General features: G+C 41.5%; 1 protein-coding gene across 1 annotated transcript in view; it reads right to left on the bottom strand.

The window, feature by feature from the left end:
* The window catches only part of CLSTN2 (calsyntenin 2), a 317,847-nt gene extending 294,920 nt beyond the window's left edge, over positions 1 to 22,927 (bottom strand). The window contains exon 1 of the mRNA XM_083742081.1: positions 22,557 to 22,927. Coding sequence (XP_083598207.1) covers positions 22,557 to 22,620 — 64 coding nt within the window. The 5' untranslated portion in view covers positions 22,621 to 22,927. The remainder of the gene's footprint in view (positions 1 to 22,556) is intronic.
* Positions 22,928 to 26,445: the final 3,518 nt, after the last annotated feature.

The raw sequence follows: 26,445 nt of genomic DNA, 5'->3' as shown, positions 1-26,445 counted from the left end.
TTCTGCTTTTAATTATGTCTTGTCTCTGTTACTTCAAGAGACAATATAGGCAACTGACAGACTTTGTCAGAATTGCCATCACCAAACAGATTTTGAAGTTGGCTCAGTAACGCAGAGAAATATATCCAATAGTCTGCTGCATTTCTAATGGTACACTAGAAACAGAAATGAAAAGGTTTGTATATCTAGTGCAGCAAATACCAAAACAGATTTTGAGTAACGGGAATACAAAATGCAGCAGATGTAACTCACTTAGATGTAACTCACCTGAACAGGCACTACTAAAGCATCCAAGACTGTTATCAGTTGGAAGAGAAGTCTTGTAGCTGTGTGCCTATTCCCATGTGTAGATTCCACTTCCAAAGTTTGCTATCAGTTTGGAATTGAAATCCATCCAGCAACACACACACACAATTCTGGTCACTACTACAAGGCTTCTGTTCCAGACTAGCCGGAGTTCTGAAAAGCATCACTCCCCTAAAGAGTGGAAGTATGATGCAGTCATGCTGCAGAAGGGAAGATAAACCTCTCGTGTCATGTGAATATTTCTCTGTATTAAGCAGATTCCAGGTAAGGTAATCAGAGTGATTGACTATGTGATGATGTAAATGAAGAGAGACGAAACAAGCGCTTACATAAGCTATGATGTATTCATGTTAAGGGTATTTTTTCAACTGGACAGTCTTACCTTTCAAAAGAGTAGAAAAGCTAAAGAGGGGAGGGAAAGGTGAGTTTGTTGCTATAAAGAAAGACTTAAATAATTAATACCTTCTAGCAGCTGGGGGTTGGTGGGGGGAGGGAGGGGAGGAAGGAAGGAAGGAAGGAAGAGACTAAGGAGAAAGTGTGAGGTTTAAAGAAAAAAATGAATGTGTGTCAAGTAAAAAATTATTCAGAATACAAAAAAATATAAAGCTGAGCACTAAAGTTGATAACAGAAGGACAATGCATAACTTGATGGTGAAAACTCACAGCCACTGTTCCAAAATGAACAAAACTATACACAGAGACTTCTTTTATTAAAAATGATTCTAAGGCCTTAGAATAAATTAAAATCTAATTGTTTATCAAAAAGATGTACTGAACAGAAACTGATTTCCACAGAGAAAGGGTGTTGTTTTCTGGAAGGGAGGGTTTGTATTTGAAACTAATCAACCAAGAGATGCTTCATTACAAAAGAAAAATGCAGCATAACATCTTAGTCTACTGAAAGGAAGAAAAATCAAAACTGTACTTCAAAGAACAACCTGGACATCTTTATGATGCTAATTAAAATTGATTTGGCAAATGCAAGAGCATAGTTTGGGAGAATGGACTCTTTGTTCTTTTATTTAGTCTGCCTAACCTCCCAAAGCATTTAATTCTAATTAGATAGAACCAGAAAACTGAACTGGCAGGAAGAGTCATTGACATTTCATTAATGTCTGGTGTTCCATTAAGCTGTAGGAAAAACCCAAAGTAATAGCACTTAGTCCATACCTTCCTCGAACATTTAAATGAGCTATTAAATGCAGTTAAAGTGTTTTTGAAAAGGATGCCAAGTGGTAAAACTTCCAGGATGCTTGATCCAAACTATGTATATATATATTCAGACATTTCCCTATACGGAATACAACTGAGCATCACTATCTCAATACCATAATAAACAGGTATTTGTGTCCTGGTACTCCGCATCTTCAGAACAGTTTGAATAAAAGCGATATAGTACTGAAATTTGAAAACCTAAATGCTTCATATACTATTGAAAAGGAATCATCATGAAAGACCTAATTGAATTCAACAAGTTTGCTTCATGTATTTCTAGGCACCTAATCCAAGAGCAAACCTCATGATAGCTCTATATTAAAAACCTAGAATGCATTCTAAATCCTTGCTTATTTCCCCTTATCCAAGAGAAGTAATAGTATTATTCCCCAGTTCCCACAACCCTCAAACTCTGCTTTACAGTGCAATTTCTTCTTGTAAGTCTCCACTGTGTTCAGTGTGGCTTATTTTCATCATTCATCTTGTAGATACTATTTGGGAGATGCTACTGAAAATAAAATGTACTCTGGTACCCATAAGAGAAACAATACAGTATTAGTAATCAATACTAGGGGCTTAGGTATCACAGGGATGTCTGTCAGTTTATGGACACATTGTTTGCTCCTGCTATTGGCATGCTGTATTCCGTTTTCTGTAGTTTTGTGTGTGTGTGTGTGTGTGTGTGTGTGTGGAATGGGACTAAATGGCTGACATAATGGTTGACATTGGGCTAGGTAATTTGAACATCCATTAATACCAGATTATCTGTTTTGTAAATCTCTCTTCCTGCTTTACATTTGATAATAAAAAAAAAATTAAAAACAGTCCTGTTGCAGCTGGTTAAAAATTCACATATGTTGGTGAAATCAATGGAGCAAAAAAATATAGTATGAATAATGGGGTTAAATGACTTTTGAAGGACAAGAACAGCTATTCTGTTTTGCAGCAGCTTCACAGAAATCTTAGATTCCAGTTAATATGACTTTATAACTTTTTTTATAAAACCTAATGAGTGGACACTCAACATTAACTCAACTCTTTAGACAGGGATAACATTATGAAGAGGACATTTTGCCATCATATGACTGCTAATAAAATTCCTTACAGGGACATTAATCTTTTCACCTCTGTTAAATCTTTCATTACTCAGAAATAATAAGTACTGGGAGTAAAGGGGAGGGGAACATGCAGGGGGAAATATAGAAGTCATTTAGAAAAGGATCTAAAATGTGCCTAAGGAAACATCAAAGCTATTATTTAAATTTTAAGGTATCATCTTAGATATTAAATACCACAATAAACATTATGATATTAGTTGTATGGAGTATTTCCTATCTTTTTAGAACCTTGTATTCAGAGAAAGACTCAGATCCAGCAGAGGGTTCTGCTGGGGAAATGCAGAGGTGTTTCAGTGCAGCTTCCAATGCCATATCCCCTACTGTTTGAGGGGATTCCCCACACCTAAACAATAGCTTTTGAAGAGACACCAGGGGAAGGAAGGGTTGGCAAAAATTGCCTCTCTCCAAGTGGAGTTACCACGAGCAAAGTTGCACTCTTGCCGATCGGAAGGTCAGCACGATGGGGTGAGCTCCTGTTCCTTTGTCCCAGCTTCTGCCAACCTAGAAGACACCAGAACACCATGGTGGAAGCCAGAGTGCACAGAAACACCGTTTACCTTCCTTCTGCGGTGGTACATAGTTATCTACTTGCACTGATGTTCTTTTGAACTTCTAGGTTGGCAGAAAGCTGGGACAAAGCAACGGGAGCTCACTGCATCGTGCGGATTCGAAACACTGACCTTCTAATCAGCAAACCCAAGAGGCTCAGTGGTTTAGACCACAGTGCCACCCGCTCCCTATATGTATAGAACACACACAACACAAGCTTGCACTTAACCTTGATAAATTAAATTACCGAAAGGGGTAATTTGTTGCTCTCATGGGTCACATAATCTGTCTGCCTGGGCAAGCCATAATATGGATTACCATAACCACATGAAAACGATGGCTTCCAGTGTAGAGCTGGCACCTACTTTGGTCCTCAGCTTTTTAGAGCAGGACATCAGCTAACCTAAGGTTTGGATTAGCATATCTTATGAACCTGGTCTCTCCTCCTTAAGCATGACCTTTAACCATAGGACAATCTTTGGCTACAAATTTTCTTTGAAGAGGAGAAACCTTAACCATGATCCTAAGTTCACATGACATGCTAAACCTTGGCTTGGCTGCTTCACTCCACTGACCTAAAAACTCTGGGGCAGAGCAAAGTAGCTGTTTATCCATGATATTGCTTTAGCATCAGAGAAACAGTGGCTTCATCCTTGGGCTGTATTGAATACACTGAAGGAATCTGGTGGATACCTGTTTGAAACAATAATGCAGCATAAATCATAACAGATTACATTAATTTACTAGAGTCTGATACAGAATCTAATTTAAAATCAGAATTATACTGCACTTCCCTTCTACTACATCAATTACGTCCATAAGAAATGCCTAGCTCTTACAAATTACAGCTGCTGATGCATTGGTTAAAAAGCTTCCTGGCTGTTTCAAGTTTACTTAAGGTTGCAAGATGCAAGTTGGGTATGTTTAGCCTAGTAAAGAGAAGATTGCAAGGGGATATGATAGCCATTTCCAAATAACTAAAGGACTGTCATATAGAGAATGGAACAAGCCTGTTTTTTACTGCTCCGGAAGCTAGGACCAGAACCAATGAATTCAAGCTACAAAAAAGGAGATTTTGACTAATTGTGACAGCTGAACAGACTCCCATGACATGTGGTGGACTCTCTTTCCTCTGAGGTTTTTGAGCAGAGGTTGGATGCAAGCCACCGGTGATGTATGATCTAGTTGATATTCCAGCATTGCAGGGGGTTGGACTAGGTTACTCTTGGTGTCCCTTCCGACTTAAAGTTCTATGATTCTAAGTGCCATTTAGAATTCCCCAAAATTTCACAATTCTGTAAAGCAGCACAGTGAACTGCTGTTTAGAGCAAGGGGTGTATGAATTGAAATAGCAGAAGCTTCACTGCACATGCAAAATTCACCATTCACTTTTCATGCCAACAATGGGGTCACAGTTGTAGAAAGTAGAAGGTGCCAGATGAGCAGAACAGGGATGAAACTTTGCCCCAAGTAATTAGTTGCATGGCATTTGAGCAAAATCTTTGAAAGCCAAGAACCAATTAAAACTGCCCCCCCCAAAACCCCCTCAATATATTTCTGCCTGCATTTGATGTAAGCATTCATGCTATGATTAACATGATTTCTCAGCACCTGCCTTAAAAAAAAGTCACTCATATGCAAAGCTTTGTTGATTAAGCAATCAGTTAATATTGAATGTCACTAAAGTCTCATTATCTCACCAAGTTGTCAAGACTGGATCAATTCCCATCCATCATCCTGAAAGACTACACTAAGCTTCACATCCAGATTCATGCAACTGATACTGTAATTAAGCAGCAGCCTCAATGATCCAGTCAGACAAGCCAATACTGCAAGCAAGTCTAAACCCAATTCCTCAGGTCTAGCTTTATGAAAAGTTGAGCAACTGTAAATAAATATGGTATATCAGACATGATAAAAACATTCAGTACCACAGAGATATACTCTGCTTCTATATACAGTTGTATGAAAATCATTACCATAATGAAAAACATATCATCATCATTAATTGAATGAATAAATAATTATCTTTCTGTCCTGCCCTTCATTCAAAAGGCACCAAGGGTGACAAACATCAAAATATTACAATACAATTTAAAAAAATATATAAATGTTTTAAACAACTGAAAACCATCTAGAGACACCTAAATCAATCATAAAGTTCACAATTACTAATTTCAAGATTCCCATTACCAGTATCTTTCAGCCATTAAATGCCTGGGTAAACAGGGAAGGCTTACATTGTAAGTTGGTAATGGGGCAGACAGCCACACCACATCAGAGCAAGCATTCAATGGTGACCCACTGCTGAGAAGCCCATCAGACTTTACTTTTTCTTTAGCATTAACCAGTATCTCTTGCCTCTCATCCCCATTCCCTTGCCTCTGATCTGTTTTTGCTATAGTCTTTGGAATAGCCAGGACATGTCATAGGAATGCACAAGCCAACGTCCAATGGAATTTTTGAACACAGTGGTACCTTGGTTTGCAACCGTTTTGGATTACAACCGTTTTGGATTACAACTACGTCAAACCCAGAAGTGTGTGTCCCTTTTTTTGGATTACAACCTTTTTTCTTTTCTTTTCTTTTTTGGATTACAACCCTTTCTTTCTTTTCTTTGAGGCCCATTGGCGAAAGCGCGCCTTAGGTTACAACCTGTTTTGGTTTACAACCAGACCTCCGGAACGGATTATAGTTGTAAACCAAGGTATCACTATACTATGAGGAGGGTTCCAAAATAGCCCAAAGAAAATGGTCTGAGTCTGGGGTCAGTTTGTCAGCTACTCCTTCAGGACCACTAATTTGGATAGGGAGAAGAAAAGATGGAAGGAAATGGGATCCTGCCAAGCATCTAGCCGTGACTGGCACATTACAGTGAGAAGTGCTTGTTGCTTCTCTGCGTTCACCCTACAATCAGGACAGGTAACCACTTCTCCCTACCTTTTTGTATTTCATTAGTTTTACTTACCTCTACCTCTTGGAAGCCCTGAGCACAAAACTATTTCTAGGTGAACTTTTCCCACTCCTGGGGGGAAAATTCACCTAGAAATATTTAGGCTGCATACAGACTATAAATTTCAGGAATCTAACACCCTCCCCCAAAGAATCCTAGGAACTGCAGCTTACCCATCACAGAGTTACAATTTCTAGCACTCTTAAACTATAGTTCCCAGGATTCTTTGGTAGAGTGCTTTAAATCTTGGTCCAAACTGCACACAATAGTGTGTATGCAGTCTTAATCGCAGTCTTAATCTTCTTTTGGTTATGATGGACTTAACACCTGTCCCAGAACTCTCTGTATCTCCATGGTTTCTAGGCAATGTGGGATAGGTAGTCACTTACAATTTCCTCTGATTTCTGTAGCAGCATTTCAAGTTGCATTGTTCTTTTATTCCTTGTTAGACATTTTGTGCAAACATTATAATTATAATGAACAGTGATTACTGCTAATTCCCCAAGCACAAAGATAATATTTTCAGTTAATGGGCATTGCTAAATTTCCTAAAGATAAACCATGTAATAGTTGCATGTGCTGTGTGCAGTCATCTGTAAACTGCTCCATGAACAAACGTGTATGTTAGAAGTTCATATGTAGGTGTGAAGAAACACAAGGGCAGTAGCAGATCATTGAATGCTCTCAAAACACTGCTGAGGTAAATTCAGTCTTAAAGCATCTCTCCCTCCTTCCATTAGTCCTCTTTGAGATTTTTTTGTTTCCTCTTCAGATCACATAAATATTTTGCCTTTCCTTAGCCCTCTTTGTTAATCATTTCCTTCTAGCGCTCCTGAATAAGAGTTCTTCCTGCAGCAGCCTTTTTCCACAGGTATTTTTCCATACTAAAACTTTAGTGCTAAACAAATGGAAAAACAGCTACTATCAATAATTTGGCATAGTATTTATAGCAGACCCATCAGAATTTCAGAAAGCCATGGGTCAAGTACAGACTAATCCACTCCAGGACTTTCCGTGGGCAAGCAGGACAAAGGGAATTCTGCAAGGAAGAACATTGGTCTGCACGTAACTGTATGCAAAGCAGGAACTCTAAAGTAAAATTATACCAAGAGCAGTGCAAATCCAGATTCTTATTTCCAAGAGCCACAGGATTCTGAACACAAATTTGTGTCCCCAGTTAAAATATATAAAAAATGTGTTTATGTGAATAGATCACTGCAGAAACAGAGCTTAGTGGGGAGTGAGTGAGGTGGTGGATGTGGTGGCAATATTTGTGGAGGCTTTTAAGTACAACTGCATCTGTTGAACAGTTGGTATAGCTTGATAAGAGCAGAAGTGTGATTTTAACATTTATCCATTGTTAGGTAATTGGTTAAAAAATAAAATACCATGATACTTCTGAAAAACATTATTTGCATGGCTTGCTGCACTGCTAAGCAGCCAAACTGGAGAATGACTTTTTAGTGAAGAGGTAGGTGAAAACACTGTTGCCAGACAAAGTGAGGAAAAGGTCTGTGAAAACACCAACAACAGTCACATGAACAGTTTCATTTCATATATTTTCTCATGTCTTTGTAGCCCAGCAGGAAACAAGGGCAGGGTGACACAGAGAACGAGGATTAAACAAGACTACCAAACTTGAACATAGTGACAAAGCACATGTAGCACAAACTGCAATTCACAAACCAAACCATGGTTTCAGATTCTGGTTCGTTGACATCAAACAAACTTTGGTTAGTGAGCCAAGCCAGGTTCAGACATACAAATATAACCCAGAGTTAAACCAAGCAAACTATGATTCAGCTTTACATCTATGTGCAAGAACACCAGCACTCTCCACACTGGGCACAATTACACCACACCAGTGAAAAGTAGGTGAAATTTACAAATAGCTATTGGGGAGGGGGGGTTCTGCTTCACAGGAAAGGGAAGGAAGGAAGGAAGGAAGGAAGGAAGGAAGGAAGGAAGGAAGGAAGGAAGTCTACCAGGTGTATAACCAGTGCTTTTTTTGGGAGGTACTCAATGATACGCAGCACCAGCACCTCTTTTTTGTTGTTGTTAAAAAGTGTGACACTTAGTGTAACAACTTCATGGTGAGTACCAACACCTATTTTTCTAGAAAAAAAAGGATTGCGTATAACTATCTTATGTTAAAAATCTTAAAAACAAAGACAACTTAATTAACTGTAGGGAGGACACCAGTTTTAAGAAATCAGTATCTTAACTCATTTTCAATTATTTTTCATATTTTTTGCTTCCCCAAAGCACTTTAGAAACTGAATTGTACCCAATGAATCTTTCATATGAGCTATAGAACTTAAACATTATGCAGACCATACATAAGAGTTAAAGGAATAAGATTAGCTGCTGAGCATGACCTGCTGTGTATGTTTTTGCTTTGCAGCAGGGAGCACAAAGTCCATCTCAGCAGAAATAATCTGCGTGTCCAGAAATATTGCTAGGAAAATATAGTCTGTTTTAATGAAGTGAAAGAATTGCTGGGCACAAACATGGAAAGAGAACAAGAGCAAACAAAACCTAAGCTGAGGAAAGTCAACATGGCTTCTGAAAAAGGAAGACACTGCCAAATACTTAGAATTCTTTTTGAGTACATGAACAAATGTGCAGACAAAAAAATGTTCTGCAATGTTAGGAATGCATTTGTTTTGCTACAGAAAGTATTGATCTAATTTGTAGAGTTTTTTTCTATTCTAATCAATTCAAGAAGGTTCTGGAAGCTTCTCTGTGTGAGACAAGCTGGAAGTTTCCAGCTGACAAGCAAGATTCTATTCTGCCTAGAAACAAGCAGAAGGTTCCTGAAGTTTTGGTTATTCCTTCAGAGAAGCTGAACAGCCGGTTCAAACTGGTTCTGTTATCTCTTCCTGTCAAGGTCATGCTGACTATAAGAACAGGCCAGAAGGAGCCAGAGTTTCTTTTTCTATATATCTTTTCTTCTAGTGTGGTGGTTTGTATATAGAATGCTTATCTTAAGGTTTTATTGTACAGTGGTACCTCAGGTTACGAAGGGACGCAAGTGGCACTGTAGGTCAAATCACAGAGCCTAGGACTCTGATCAGAAGGTCGGCGGTTTGAATCCCTGCAACGGAGTGAGCTCCCGTTGCTCGGTCCCTGCTGCTGCCCAGTGGTGTAGCGTGGGTTGTCAGCACCCGGGGCAAGGCAAGTAATTTGCGCCCCCTAACCCCTAACCTGCCGCCGCTGCCAGCTTCTTCTTGCTGCTGCCTGGTCTGGTCTGGTGTGGTTCTCTCCCGCGCTCAGCGCTGCGCTGGGCTGCCGCTGCACTGTCCCTCCCCCAGATAGTCCCTCGCTCTCTCTCCGCACCACACGCCTGGCACCCACCCCCTCCACAGTAAGCGGCGACCCGGCGGCTTGGATCGGATTCGCACAGCCAGCACTGCAGTGAGAGAGAGTGAGTGAGCCAGGTAGGGGCAGAGAGCTGCGAGTGCGAGTGCGCCCCCCCCCCCAGATATTGCACCCGGTGCGGCCGGCCCCCCACGCTACGCCACTGCTGCTGCCAACCTAGGAGTTTGAAAGCACATCAAAGTGCAAGTAGATAAATAGGTACCGCTCTGGCGAGAAGGTAAACGGCATTTCTGTGCGCTGCTCTGGTTCGCCAGAAGTGGCTTAGTCATGCTGGCCACATGACCCAGAAGCTGTACACCGGCTTCCTCGGCCAACAAAGCGAGATGAACACCGCAACCCCAGAGTCGGTCACGACTGGATCTATGGTCAGGGGTCCCTTTACCTTTATCTTTACCTCGGGTTAAGTACTTACATTCATTCCGGAGGTCCGTTCTTAACCTGAAGCACCACTTTAGCTAATGGGGCCTCCTGCTGCTGCCGCGCCGCTGGAGCACAATTTCTGTTCTCATCCTGAAGCAAAGTTCTTAACCCGAGGTAATATTTCTGGGTTAGTGGAGTGTGTAACCTGAAGCGTGCGTAACCTGAAGCGTATGTAACCCGAGGTACCACTGTAAATAAAATAGAGCTACTTTCATCTTAAAGTATACATCCAGAAAAGCTATTTTGGGTGGTATAAGGCTTTTTAATATCTAGCCTGGTTAACAGGATGCTGTGTCCTTAGAAGGCTGCTATGACAATTCTGAAAGACACTTTAAGCTGCTCATCTCAATAGAAACTCAGGTGCCATTTCTGTGGCAGGTCTGAATGAGGTGTATATTATCTGGTATAGTATTATAAGATCAGTTTCAGCTTCTAAGGCCTAGTGATGCAGGCAGGGCACTTGTGGCCATTCAGTAAACTACATCCTCCATTGAACCTTATCCATCATGTCTGATTTGAGTGAGCTTGTTTAACCAGACTGTGTGACTAACTCTTTGGGAAGGAGTGGCACCAGCTACACTTAGAAGGGCTAGTACTTAGAAGGCCACTTCTCAAAAAAAATCAAAAAATAACTCTGGACATAAATATTCCCTTTTTAGGGAAGATGCTGTTCAGCTATAATCACACTTGGAAGAGATCTGGGCACATTCCAATCTGGATTCAGGACTGAATTGCCCTTGGTTGCCTTGATGGATGAGCTTTATTGTCCTTGACATCCTGATGGAAGAGGACAGATGACTGCAAACCTGTTGCTTTTCCTTGATAACTCATCTGCTCTGAGCAGCAAATCAAGTAAAAGACTAGGATACACCAAGCTGTAGCATGCACAAATATATCATGGTTACTAGCCCCTACTTTTTCTCTCAAAGGCTTTCAACTTTGGGGTTGAAATCCAAATATAGAGTTAGCATGCATAAGTATACTGCTTTCAATAAACCTGAAATGTACATCAGATGTTGTGCCAGGAGTTTTAAAAGAATCTTGGGATTTATAGAGGTGAATTATTGAAAAGCTAACTGTAAAAAGTCCACATATTTGAGGATATAGTAGAATCTATATAGTGATGTGCACAAACTATCTGAATTATTTGATTGCACAACATGAATTGTCTGCAAATAGGTATTGAAGTGATCTGGCCAAGACTCAGTAGGACGTTTACAACATGGAACAGCTCCAATCGAATAGTCTCTGATATGGCAAGGCTCATACCTACTGTGCTCCCACTGTCCCATGGCACAATCATTGCATAGATTCTCAGTTTAACTAGTTGTCTGGTTCCTTCCCCACTGTTCCTATACTCACTCCTTACCTTTGTGTTTTCATACATGTTTTCACAGGATTCCAGAAACTGCAGCATATGCTAGTTTCAATACTGTATACGTTATAAGCAAAAAAGAAACAACTAAAAAAAATTCAGTTGATTGGTTTGGATTCAGACAAAGCTAGTTATGCTTTAGTTGTTCCCAACAAAATAAATGTAAAAATTAGTAATTATAAACTTAAGGCCCATTTATGTCAATGGGACTAAAGAGTTCTGCATTTTGGGATATCTCCAGTGCCGACAAGGTGTTACTGGGAAAGGAAAAAAAAAACATGATTAACTAAATTCCAATTGAATCAGAAGCAGCTATGAAAGTGTTGGATAAGTGATTAGAGGCAGCAATGGACTAGATGAAATAACAAGTTCATAGCTGGGAGTCCTCATTGTTCCACTGGAGTCCCAAGTGGCGTTTGAGCACTTATGCCTGGCTTAGGCTGCTTGGCCAGCCAAAACCACTTCTGGACCAGGATAGTCTGGTCTACTAACCTACTGTGGAAGATGGTCAGGAAGCAGCTGTCAGGCTAGAGAATAGGCAACCCAATGAATCGCTAGTCTTGGAAGTGCTGCAACTTGCTGCCAGTGAACTAAATGCATTAGTACTAACATGCAAAGCTGTAAATGACTTTGGGTCCAAGTACCTAAAGTAGTGACTGCCCCCACCCCAACAACAACCACTTCAGGTTTTACTACTGGCAGGTAAGGTCATGTTGGTGGTTGTGCCCAACTGGCACTGACCCATGACCAGGTATTGTGATGCTCACTTACAGAATGTCCTCTCTGGTGAGAGGCAAATTCTCCCCCATTATTAATGAATCAGAAGAATTTAGAAAAATTGCTGTTCACCCAGGCGTTTGGTGGTTGAAATATATTGTTTAAAGCAACATTGAAAGTAGTTGTGAAAATATTTGGCATGTTTTTAAAATGTTTAAAGAGTTTCGGGAGGAAGGGCAGGATAGAAATTGAATACATAGTAACAACAATGCCAGGATCTGAAACTGCTTCCTTGTTGCATTAAACAGGGGATTTACTCACTACCTGCTCTTAGAACTCACTCTAGTGAACTTAAATTGCCTTCTGTGAACTGCTCTGAGCATAATGTATTTGTGGAAAATGTGTTATATAAATAAACTAACTACAGCTACTGGGAACTTCAAAAAGATGCTTGTGTTGAGCTCTCTCTACACTTACTAGATATGACTTCTTAGCCTAGAGCAGCAGCACTTCACAGAACAGGAGGATGGATTTGATTCTACCCTTTATTCCTAAAATGACCATCTCCAAACTGGGTCTCCTAAACTGTTCATTACAAATAGGAGCCTACTAACTTCTTGAAAATGACTGGCTGGCTGTGTATTGCTTTGTTATTTGTGGCTAGTGGGTAAATTCTGTTCAACCAACTTTTCAAAAGAAGCAGCCCTTGCTGGTTTACTGTTTAGACATTCCGAGCGCTCACACATTTATTTACTTATTTAAATATTTATAACTGCACTTCCATAAAAATGCAACAAGGCAGTATACACCATTCAAAAGTTAAACAGTAAAAACATTAGAAAATGATACGTGTTTTGCCAACAACATGTTAAAGAATCAGGGATGCTTCTGTTTACTGTTTCTGAGCAAAGGGGCACCATGTTTTCCTCTACAACCATCTAGGATCTCATCTGTTATCCATGACTTCCCAAATAAAATATCTAATTGTTTGGAGATTTAGCACCCTGGAGTGAATTTCATCAAATCCTGCTGATTTGAATTCATCTAAATAGGTTTAGCCTTTCCTGGTCTGCAGTCCATGTTGTTAAAATTATATTAACCATCTGGTCACAATTCATCCTTTTCAAATGATAAAACAAGATGAACAGGCATTCATTCATCTATTGTAAGCAAGGTCATATTCAAGGTATATCTAGGGTACTGGTTTATTTCAATTTTTTAAGCTAATATAAGCTTTTGATCGAGCATGCATGATTGTTTGGTGACATGCTAGCATAAATACACATTTTGTATGGTCCATTTCCCCTCAATTAAAATAGTTTGCATATTCCTTTGCATTTCTTTTTATTTTTTAATTTTGTGACATGAGGGTATATGTATCAGCATTTCATGGAATGTTATTATATTTTATGTCTGGTTTTAATTGTTGTTAGCCACTTTCTAGTGCTGTATCACCACCACAAAAGTGGGATCTAAATGCATATATACATTACGCATAAAAACACAGAGTAAGATATTCCTTAAAACATTCAGGGCCCAGGTCATTCAAATGTTTCATTGTTCATTGCGGATAGGAATTTAGTTCATCAGAATAATTCCTATCCGTAAAGACTTTCCTCCCTGGAAGAGAGGGGAGTGGTTGTGGGCGGGAGCCCGAGCTCCGCCCCTAGCAGGGGCGGTAGCCCCCTGCCTCCTCCACTCACCTGGCTGGCGCCCACGCCCCCTCGGCAGGCACCCAACCAGGTGCCTCCGAGGGGGCGTTTACAGCAACCTTTATGCTGTGGCGCCTGCTCCTCCTCGGCCCCATTCTTCTCCATCGTCTCGTCACCCACTCTCCCCTCCCTTTGAGCTCAGGGTCTTAGTTCCTTGGCCTTGCTATGGACCTTAGGTTGATCGCTCTGGTTGTCCAGGGGGCCTGGTAGGAATTTTTCCATTTGGCATTAGGCTTTTTGGTTTTTTCACCTACCTCGTAGCAATCGTCACAACTTTCGTGGTATTGGTGGGTAGGTTAGGCATTGGAATAATGTGTTGTGTTGTGGTTGTCGAAGGGCTAGGTGTGGCCATCACCTATGCCTTCAATTTTTGGGTATTCTGTTAAAGGAATCTGGCAGTCGTGTACTCTGTCCGATGCCTGCTTGGCAGGAGGCCATGGCACGACCCTCGGTGACATCAGGGGAGAGCCTATAGTTGGATTAGCATCAACATGCTCCACCTACTGGTGAATAAACCCCCTTGTTTTAGACATCCAATGCCTAAGCCAATACCTTTTCACTGCTGTAATCAATAAAGTTGTGGCCTTTTCAGAATAATTCCTATCCGTAATGTGAATTTCAGTTACATTGTTGTCTTTTGGTGTTTATTATGTTGAATTTTTAATTTAAAAAGGAACAGTTCAAGCACAGACCCGCATATTCCTTTCTCTACTAAAGCTTTCATATTCGGCCTTCCCTTCACTAGTTTCCATGGACCATTTAGACAATACAGACAGCTATAAACAGCCCAGAGTATGTCAAAGCAGTATAGAGAATCTCTTACATTTTAGCTAGCTGTGAAAGAACTGGATGAAGTTAACAAAGACCTTTACAATTTATTTATTTCTTGAATGAATAACTATAGTAGATAAGTTACTATTCAATTTCAGTTGCTAGGATATGTTAACTTTGTCTTTTTTAAAAAGCCTTACTCTAAATAAGATTGCTATTCAGCTGCCTCATAAATATCAGTGCCTTCTACCCTATATTTATCTTTGGCAGTATTTTTGAAAAGCTTAGCTGGGGACAGTAAATCAACCTTTTCTGCAAGCCATCTTAACTTGTTCTACCTATCTATATTTTGAAGTCACCATTTCATTTAACTAGAGTACATTGTACAGTCCTGCTGACACAACATACAGTGGTATCTCTTCCAACAAGTTTCCAGAGCTTGTTTCCAGTACATTTATAATTAGAACAAGCATAATTCGTGTGCCTGCTAAGAGCAACTGCACGTATTATTTTTCATTATTTATACACCTAAAATCATTTGTCAAATGTGCATTTATCAGTACATGACCAATGTGCATAAAACTGTCAGGTTGTTATTAGCAGTCAGGTTTAGGTCTTCAGTGCAGCCTGCTACCAACATACTTTATAGTCTATCTTGGCTACAATTCCTGAAATATCTATTGCTAAAACCATGTCTGTTTGAGATTTCTGAGGGCACTGCATATGCCCACATTGCATGTTCATCATGCTACTATAGACATACTACAACATAAACATAATTAAAATCATAATTAAACTGCTGTACTTTCACTTAAAATTTTGTTAGACCTAATGGATTCATTGAGGCAAAGGTAAGCAACCTGCACTTAAGCTGTGATTGGAAAAACCTCAACATGAGAACTGGAAAGAAAGTAGTGTGGCTATTTATTATTATTATTTTAACCGCAATTTAATAGGCAAAGGAGACTGCAATTTCCAAAACACTGCTGTTTAAATGCATGTTTGGAGAATAATCCAGAGCTTATCTCAAAAACCAAAAAGTTGTGTGAAGGAGCCTGCAATCTTGCCAAATAATCAGGTTTCTCCTATGTAGTGAGCAGTATGGATGAACAAGAACTACAGCTCCATGGCAGATCTAACTGAATCCTGTGCGTGCTCGTACACATGCATACTGCTTTTTGAATTGCAGTTGTTACTGTGAAAGAATGCAGAAGATAATGGGATCGATCTATACAAAGGTTCCTTCCGTTTTATTTATTTATTTATTTTATTGCATTAATTAACCAGACTTCTCTCTTAAGTGTTAGGGTGCAGCACATTATGACACAGTACATAAATAATCAAATTGTAAACAACAGCACAACCAATATAATATCACTAAAAGCAGAATGATCAAATATCCCCACAAGCTTTAGGGGAAAGGTGCACTTGCATGCCTTCTAAATACATGCAGAGTTGGCACTAGGCAAACATCTACAAAGTAAAAGTTACAAAGTCTGGGGGCTACTGCAGAGAATGCCCTCTCACACGCCACCACCCCACAGGTTTCTGAGGGAATTGCCAACAAGGCAATAACCTCCTCTGCCAAGCTTAACTCTTACATCAGTCAAGAGGACAAGGCACTTTCAAGTATTTGCAATCCCAGTTGTTTAGGGTTTTGCATGTCAAAGACAAGACCTTGAATTGGGACTAGGATAGGTAGAAAATGCCATTCTCTCAGAAGCAGTGTAATACAAATTCTTCCAGCCAAACAAGTCAGTAGTCTAGTTGCCTTCTGCACTTCTTTCAACATTCTGAGTTGTCGTCTTCAAGGAAAGCCCCACATACAGCACATTGGCTAGAAGGACAGAAATGATATTTTGCCAATTCCATTTCTCAATATAGCACCCAACAAACCTCTAGGACATTGTGAGAGGTGATGCTGAACTCCTCTCAGGAAATGCTGCTACTGGCCAAGAGGAAAGTCTGGATCCAACACTATGTGATCACAGTTTCCAACCAATGCAGACTGAACACTCACATTATACCAGTACTGCAACAGATGGTATCTGAAAACAAGATCACACAAGTCATAGTGTATGGCTTGCCAGGAGGAAGAAAGAAGACCATCAACTCAGAATGCTGCTGGCTCATGGCTCTGGTTTTATATTAATACAAATGCTTCTCCAAGATTAAAAAGTATCAAGGTAACAGGTGATAATAACAAAACTGAGATGGAGTGATTTATATTTCATCCACTATCTGAAAGCATTGCAATGTGCAGTCTCTGCTGTAGGTTCAACAGCATACTATGGCACCCTACAGCAAATTCCTAAAAACAAAAACGAATTTTGTAGTATTTCTATTTGGATTATTTTTTAAACATCCATGACACAATATCATAGCTACTCATGAGGAGAAGCAAGATATAAGCATTATTGTTATTTAAAGAGGGAGACAAAGCAAGAGGAACAAAACAGTTCACAAATATTATTTGGTTTAATTCCTGTAGCACAGCCTTCCCCAAGCACGGCCTTCCAGACCGAACTCATAGTCTTCCCTGATTATTGACCGTTCTGGCTAGTCTGAACAGTTTCCCTTCAACATCAGGAGAGAACCAAGTCGGGAAAGGCTGCTCTTGCTAGACTCTTTAAATATCAGAAAGTCTCCATTATCTCTCCCCAAGAGTGGTATTTCTCATCCTACATTCTATATACATTTATTAGTTCTTACAGATTCAGCCATCCCTTTTATACTTATAGAATCCTCCATGATTTGTTGTGTTATTCCTGCTTTTCACATTTCTAATAATACCCATATTTCCACATAGCCATCATTCCAGTAAGAACCAATTCGCAAGTTGACATGGCTTGTTTGAACTGAACTGTGCTGGAGCTACATCACTGCTCCACCACAAGCACAAGTTGGATCACACCTAAGCTACCATAGGATAGGTGTGCATGGTGCACTAAATGAAAATTTCACTGCAAGTTCCGTTAGACACTAAGAGCCACTACTATCGTAGTTGAAGTGAAAGATTCAGTCCCAGTGTGATGATCTGTTAGCATTCCCATCTTCCATAGTTCAACTGAAGAGGTTTTTCCACTGATCTGGAGTGCCTGTTACTCCAGTTTAGAACCCACACCTACAACATATTATCTAAATCTACTCTTGAGCAATAGATCCAAATTGCTCTCTAAACATTGGGGAAAGTCAGATTTACTTTTGAGATTAAAAAAAGCTCAGAAAGAAATACTTTAATGAGCACAAGAAGGGATCAGTATTTAGGACATCAGTGTGCATTCTATGTCAGCCTGACCAAGTCACTTCAGGAACATTTTGCATGAAAGATTAGGTATATATTTTAAAATGTCATTAGAAACAGACACATCATAATCTGTGTGGTGTTGGTGGGGAGAAATACATATAGTTGATTTTCATCTACATCAAACCTCATTATTTTAAAAGGTACTACTTTAAAATTGTATAACCTTAGGCTGTATTAATATTTCACAGTTTAGCTAATTATTTTACCAGATTGGAACAAGTTGCAGTTCCAATCAGTTTGCTACAAACTTTTTGTCCATTTTTTCTCACAGATATCTTATTAAATAGCATTAAGGACAATTTGCTATTAAGGGTAGCTATTTCCTATCACCCCTGCACTGGGCTAGCTAAAATTATATATTTTCTTAATATAATCCTCTTAAAAGTAAGAGGGGATCTCTTTGAAGCAAGTAAGGCAAAATTGAGGTTACTGTTCAAGAGACCTTGAATTACGCACTTTGAGAAAGAGGGCAAGGGCAAAGTTGCAATTTAAAGAGACTGAAATGAGGATTTAGCAAATCTAAGTATTTTCTTCAGTATCTGATACAAAATATTGTAAGCTGCCTTAGGGACTGACACTTCATATCAGATATTCTCTAGTGCTGAGTAACTCCCGCCAGGAGTTTTCTTTTTGCATAGCTTACAAAGCAAGGGAAAAGATTCATAGTGCAAGGTCACACATCTACCATACAAAAAGAGCTGCTGTAAGAATGTCTTATATAAAAATAGCCAATGACTGCAAGCCCATGATGTACAGCAACTGAACTTTCAAGAAATCCAAACACTGTAGCAACTTTAAGTATTTCCAATAATACTGAAGAGCCACGGCGCAGTGGTGGTGGATCTGCTTTGAATGCCTAAGTTACCAGGATCAGCCACTGGCATCTCCAGCTAGAACTGGGGATGGTCCTTGAACCTGTGACTCTGTACAGTGGCTGCCAGCCAGTTTGTAGACATTACTGAGCTAAATGAATCAGGTGGGCTGACTAGATATGAGACAGCTTCCTATGTTGAGAGCCAGTGTGGTGTAGTGGTTAAGAGCGATAGACCCGTAATCTGGGGAACTGGGTTTGCGTCTCCGCTCCTCCGCATGCAGCTGCTGGGTGACCTTGGGCTAGTCATGCTTCTCTGAAGTCTCTCAGCCCCACTCACCTCACAGAGTGTTTGTTGTGGGGGAGGAAGGGAAAGGAGAATGTTAGCCGCTTTGAGACTCCTTCGGGTAGTGATAAAGCGGGATATCAAATCCAAACTCCTCTTCTTCTATGTTCTCAATACTAGACTATATCCTAATACAGACAATCAGTGGTCTGGTTCCTATGACATGGTAAACCAGGAGACATTCCCTGGATTAAACAGACATTCATTCATGAACCAGGCAATAAGTTTAAGCTCCTCAAGCTTTGCTCTTATTTCGTTTATTATTAATTTAAGGATATTATATCCAAAACACCCACTAACCTATATCGTAGGAGTATAGGGGCTTCTTGAAGTATCCTGCGATCAAGTAGGCCTGCATTAAGCTAAATATCTACAAACAATATGACTTATCACATTAAAGTAGGGCAAAAAGTCTTGGTAACGCCAGTTTATTAGGCTCATCTAATGGCAACAACTAGCAACATCTATCACAGTAACTGGTGATCTTCAGCAAAACATTTCTCTACTGTGAACAATTTACTCTAATGTCAGTGAAGTGCCCTGCATACAGATTTATTGCAAGGCATAAGGAAGAAGCAAGATGCCTGTAGACATATTCTAGTTTATTGTTATATAGATGAAGGAGAGAGGTGTATTTTTGTCCGTATTACTCAGAGAAGTGCCAAGTATATTGGTGGTGACAAATAAAATATTTGGAATAAATGTATCTGATTATACAGACCGAAATGTGAATATATCTCAAAGTTATACTGGCTCCCTTTGGGTTGCAGCTGTTATGGACAGTTTTAGATATTTGTGATCTGCCCTTCACCCAAAAGGTTCTAGGGCAGCAGACAACAAAGATTCAAAGCATGATTCACAAGAACTAAAATTAATATAATCCATGTCATAAAATTCAGAATACCAAAATTTACTTGTAGATACAGAGTTGTTTTTTGGAAAGGTATTATTGCTCTTTCCAAGGCCACAGAATGAGCAAGCAGACATGCTTGTGATGTCTCCAAGCAAAAGGATTCAGGTATAGAGTATGTATTTTCATTCATGCAGAGTCCTTACACTTTACAGATGAAGAGGGTAAGTCAAACTACAATTGGGAACAATAGCCAGTTCATGCTACTGTTTGCTTCCTGCATCACCCTGACAGAATCACACAAAGCGCAAAACTTTAGCAGGCTAGGTGCTAAGAGGATATTCTCAGAATGGCAGTGGGGCAGAGCACCTTTGTAGCAACTGGTACCATCCCAGAACCACAGCAGATAGAGATGTGTTTGTTCATACACAGAACAAACCAAAGAGTCTGATAGTTCTCTTCAGTAGCCAGTACAGGTAGTGAGCACGTGAGTTGCTCAGTTACTTATGTCTTCTTTGACACTGAAGCCTCTGTGTTTTTCAGCAGGAAATAACAAGAGGTGGACTGACTTGCAGCTCTCTCTTGCTAAGTAAACCAAACAGTAAATCAGCTGTACAAAGACCTCAAAGTAGGCAACATCCTCCTTCAAGCTACCAAGCAAACCCCAAACATATCATATTGGGAGGGGGGAAATCAATTAAACATATCAAGCATTATTTGCAATCATAGTACCTTTCATCTAGATGTTCTACAGCTGCTCTTTATAAAGAAACCAGAACTTGAAATTCTCACACATATTTACACAAATGAAAACAAAATCACAATGGGAAAGTAACTGGTGGAAACAGCAGCGATTCTCCATATTTAAATACATCATCAAGAATGAAAGTATAATATCTTGTTGACATCTTTTTATGTCTCTATAATGGTCATTAAAAAGTCTTCTTATACCAAGCACTAAACATCATGTAAAATTGTAGAAGTCTAACAATGCACTTTGCAGCCCCCCAGTGGTAAAGTAGAATTCGTAACTTTGACAGAATTCATATGTACCCGTTTTTATAGAATAGCACTCCTCAAACACCTACAGACAAAACTCTCACATTTGCCAGAAGGAAATCATATGGGGGTTATTATAAAGGAGATAAATAGAGGGACAACTGCCAGCTGCTCTATTTCTGTCCATTGCTTGTAATCTATATTGCAATCAAACTGCATGCAAAAGACAAATATTATAGTAACTGGGCTGATGACCTCAGTGCCTTGTGCTCAAATAATCTATATTTCTGCTGGTTCTCAGAGTATAGTTCTCCAAGTTCCTGTGAATTAATGTTAATGTTTTGTCCTAAGCATAACACAAACAGCAATGAACAAACTTTCAGATCACAACTATGGCATTTACTGTCTTTAAGAAACAGTGACATTTTCAAAGCAGTGCTTAGTAAAGTTCTCACCACTTCTGTTTAACACTGAACAGTTGGCATCCTAAAGAAAGATTCACAGCAGAAATGCAAGACAGAGAAAGGGAAATCATTTACTTTTTGAGAGCCAAGGTGAACCACAGATGTCACCAGCAAAACTAGTTGGGTTAAAAACAGAAATTACTAATGCATACTATCAAAATAAATCTATGAATAACATGTTTCATCATAGAGGGAATACCAAAAGCCACCTGGGGTTATCTAAGCAGTTTAATGCTACAGAGACTATTATTATTTTCCCTGCCAAGTTTTCCTTTCTCTCTGACAACATTGCTTTCCATTGAAGCAACACCATATCAAGGGTGAAAAGTCTTAAATGTGTTTCATACTGAACCAAGGAGGAGTATTGCAAAGTGGAATGAATGGAAACTCCAGGGCCAAGTGGGCTCCCCCAGCTAAAATGAAAAACGAGTGTTTTCTGTGTTAGGCAGGCTACGTCAATGTTTTGGTGTCTTCAACTTTGCTGATGCAAGAATCGAAATACCAAGTTTTAGTGTGTACTACTGTACACACAACCGACCTTCCCTACCGATTCGAATACCCCCTTCAAATAAGCCCTTTGGCCAGAGGTCCACGCAAAACAGACTCCTTTCTAGACTGGAGCTCCATGAGGCGAATAAACATTCCGCCCCAGTGTCGCCTCCACATTTGCAGCCACTGGCTGCCTTTCGCTCAGCCAAGCAATCCGTTTAAGCCCCGCCAGGGTCAGAGCGCCCGTCTGCGAAGAAGAGCGATGCGTACGAGGCACTTCACCTTCCCAGAGACTTCGCTCCTGGCCCAATCGCGGCAGCGCCAGCACGCCTGCCCAATTGCCCCCCAACTCCAGCGGCTTCCCCTCGCCCTTCCCCTCACGACGCCTCAAACTTTCCCCGGCTCTTCTTTCCCTCAGGGATGCGTAACGGTGAGGGAGTCCCTCTTCCTCGCCGCCTCCCACCCCACCCCCTCTTCTCTCTCCGAGGCGAGCGAGCTTCCCCGTCTCCACCTGCCGTTTCCAGGTGCAGCCAACGAAGCTTCCCCGCTTCCCTCACCCGCGCCAAGACCAACGGCAGCCCAAGCGAAGGAAACTCCTCCGGCGCGCCACCACAGCCTCGTCAAGCGCAACAAGCCCGCCAGACACAACAAACGCTGCCGCCCCGGGAAGGAAGCGCGGGCGACGAGGCGGCGCCCCTCACACCTGCGCGCAGCCTGGCTTTGCTGGGAAGGCGGCGGCGAGGCGAGGCGGGAGGCAGGGAAACTTCACTTACCTTTGGCGGCGAGGAGACTGGCGACCCCGCACAGGAGCAGCGCCCACTCCCAGCACTGCCTCATCCTCTCGGCGACCCGGTCGAGCAGGACGCGCTTTCTTCTCCTCCTCCTCCTCGGCTTTTATCACAGCCGTCTCCCTTCGTCGAGGCGGAGGAAGCTCCGGGCTGCGCCGCGCGCTCCCTCAGACCGCTCGCCTCGCTGGGCTGTGGCAGCGGAGGGAAAGGGAAGCGAGGAGAAAGCTGGAGCAGCCGCGCGCGCGCCGTGGCGTCTGCTAGAGGAGGATGACGGCTACTGCTCAGTCATTCGCAGGCTTTACTGCCAGGACCAAAGCAGCTCTCCGGCTTTCAGCGCGGGACTGCTGCAACGTCACGGGGAGGAGATGCGTGAATATTCATGAGGAGGAGGGGCGGGGGGGGAGAGAAGAGACGCGGCTGGAAGGATGTTCGGCGCGCGCAAACTACGGCGAAGGAAAGCACGCTTTCAGAAGGCTGCCACTTTCATTCCGCAGGAATAGCCTCGGAGTTGGGGGCTTTAACCTCTTCTGCCTTCTCTGGATGTTGCAGCCAGAAGGATCGGGTGCTGGCTGCCCCGGGCGAAGGTGGGAGCAGCCACCTCTTCCTGCTGCGCACCTGCTTTCTCGGGTTGGTGCAGCGCGGAAGGTTGGCTACGAAGCAGCCACTTCATCTTCTCACTTGCTCACCTGAGTTCGCGCTCTCTGTCTTGGAGGAGAAGGCTGCAGCTCAGCTAGTCAAATCCCAGGGGCTGCTCCTTGCACAATCTCGCACCCTGCTCGGCATTAATGGTGGCCACTGCCTTTGATTCCCTACCTCCTCTCTCCCTCTGAAATTAAGCTCTTGCTGCTCATATGTCCCCTTTCTTACGGAAGAGCAATAGAAAGGATGGGGCCCAGGTATGTAGAGGAAATAGGGGGCAGGGACTGCCTGCTCACTCACCCGCTCTCTCTGAACAGCATGTTGGTGAGGGATTGGGTTTTCACTGGGCTCACTCTCCACTGCTGTGCCACCCAGCAGGAGAGCACAGGTGGGCAGTTGAGGTGACTGCTTCTTCCATGACCAGCCCCTAAGCAAGCTCTTTACTGAGTATACATCCAGATTTGTTTGCCCAAAGCTTACACAAGAGGCTAGACCATGGTTGCAGGGATGCTATAGGACAATAAACATTTATCCTGATTTACTTGCACTGTGTTTGCATTTTCTGTTACCCATTTGTTCACCCCACACTTATCATTGCATTCCCGTGTCACTTTCCTGGCCGCAAGAAGTCTTTTTTAAAAAAGTGGGTTTGTTGCAATAGGGTGACAGAGCAGTTTCATCACTTAAATTGTGCAAACCTAAATTACCAGTATACACTTGAATCCCTCCTGCAAAATACTGACAGACTGGAGGTGACCCTGTGTGATGTAATGCCCAGAGAGGGAAGGTGGACAAGTGGACAGAGGCAGCTGCTTGTGCTGACTCTTAAGGTTTTCTGCTGTTACCTAGAAAGCATGAGAGAGAGGCGTTAGCTACGCTACCCTGAGGTTTTTTTGTGGGTGGTTGTTTTTTGTTTGTTTGTTTGTTTTTTGCACATTCCATTCCCACCCACCCCCAAGAGCAGGAGGTGTTGCCAATGGTTCTAGGGTGCTCCCTAGCTTATGACATCCCTCCTTATCCACTCTCTGCTCCAGGGCAGAAGAAGGGATGGCTGCTTTTGCTATTTGACCACCTTCACTAATCAGTAACAGTGCTAAGTGGCTGCTTTACTTTCAAAATAAAAGTGGCATTATTAAACACACTTTAAAAAAAACCCCAAAATATGCTTAATTTAATGTAGGTGTTTAGCTTAATGTAGGAGTCACCAATGTGATACCTATGGGTGCAGTGATGCCCCTGAAATCTTCCCCTGGTGCCCATGAAACCTCTAAGCCTTCTATTCATTGAACCCTTGGTCATGAGGTGTTCCTTGTTCTCTTTTGAAAAGTACATAGAGTTGAAGGAGAGATTTAGAATAAGAATTCTTGTTCCCACTTCCCCTTTCAGTTCTATGTGCTTTTCAAGATTCCAGTTAATTCTATTGGATATGACCTAAATCCTTTGGTTTTTTGTTTAAGTGCAGGTGTACTTTCTGTCTGTCTTGGGGGGGGGGGGATTGGGGGATGGGAGAGACGTGACCCAAAGGGATGGAACTCACAGCACACACTCACTCAAAAATTGAAATGTGCACATGGACTTAAAAAGGCTGGCAACTGTAGTTTGTCCAGATGGTGTGGAGAGCAAAGTGCCAAACATTCACAATCTATTCCTCCAGAACAATGGAACAGGGATATTTCAAGCTTCTTTTGTGTGTTCTTCATACTTTATACATATGAAATAGAAGTAGAACTTCCATGGGAACTGGTTCACATATGTGTGTACATATAACCTGATAACTCAGCACTTGGTACAGCATGATATAGTAGAGATCTTTATGATCTCATACACACATGAGGATACATTCACATGTGTGTAGAATTTGCCTCATTACTAATTTTCTTTCACCCCCTTCTAAAGTACTGAGGAACTGGGGCAAATTGTGCATATGCTTTTCATGTATGAATACCTGCATAATGAAGGAATGGATGCCTGCACAAGAGGAAACAGGATTACACCCACAAGCCCTGCCCCATAATCAGTGCTGGTGTGAAAGAAATTATGCAGCAGCAGGCTTAATCCCCCTTTCCCACTGTATGAACATGTGATGACCATTTCTGATTGGGGGAAAGCTGGGCAAATCGTCCCATTTATATTGTGCATGCAACATTCCTAGGTTTACCAGCCTTTGGTTTAACCCTATTTAGAACAGAAACAGGTTTTCTTTTTAACTTGAGGACAGCTGAGATATGATTTTGGTTTTTGTGTGGTCTGTGCTTTCCTTTAATATAATTGTTAATTGTTATGTTTATACCTTGCCTGTCATCTGTTATGTTATTCAAGGCAACTTAAATGGTACTCCCAGACTGTCTCCTATCCAGGCAGACTCTGGGCTCTTCAGCTTCACCAGGGTTATTGCATTATGTGCCCTCAGGCCATGCCCTGGGCATCATTTTGCTTCTTTTTTGCCACAATACCATTGGGCCCAGTCACTGTGTTTTCAAATTTGCAAAACAAGAGTTCATACATGTTCAGGATTGCTTCACAATTAAAGATATAATATCGCTCATTGTGTTAAGTGACGGGAGGAACATAAGAATTATTTTTCCAGATGAAGCCAATCTACTCTTTGCATGAGTTCCAGCAACCAGCCCTAGCTGGTCAATCAGAAATTGATCACTGGTTCATTGGTGGACCATTGGCAGATGCCTTCAGTCCACCATCCCTGTTCTAAAGCCCAGCCTTGGGAAAAGAACTAAAGACTTTTTGAGCATGTGCAGAATGCCTTTCTTCACTACTGTGCCTACCCTCAGTGACTACCCTTTAGCTCTTACACCACTCCTGGGAAGGAGTTTTTCAGTGTCTTCACGCAATTCCATTTGTCCTCAAGGATAAAGCATTTCTTGAAACCCTGTCTTGAAACTCCCTGCTCAGATAAATATGTACCATCATGCCTGTACCAACGAACTATGTACACTATGCATTTATGATAAATTACTGCTCCTGCTTGCTGACTAAACACACAGCCCACTATCCCATTTGTTTTACTGCATGTTTTGTCCACCCAGTGCTGCCCGTTGGCCCCTTGCCAGACTCTTCATCCAAGCATCATTTTGCCTGGCAGATGACTGCCGTGAGCACCTCGTTAACTCATTCAACTCCCCAGATTTGTCACAAATCATTTGCCCCTAAATGGCTGAATCCCTATAAACAGGAGGTGCCTCCCTGCTTGCTTTCTTCTGTAATGGCTGTTAACAGC

This window comes from Podarcis gaigeae (assembly GCF_964106915.1).
Source record: "Podarcis gaigeae genome assembly, chromosome: 5".
Classification (NCBI taxonomy): domain Eukaryota; kingdom Metazoa; phylum Chordata; class Lepidosauria; order Squamata; family Lacertidae; genus Podarcis; species Podarcis gaigeae.
This window is presented reverse-complemented; position numbering and strand designations above follow the sequence as displayed.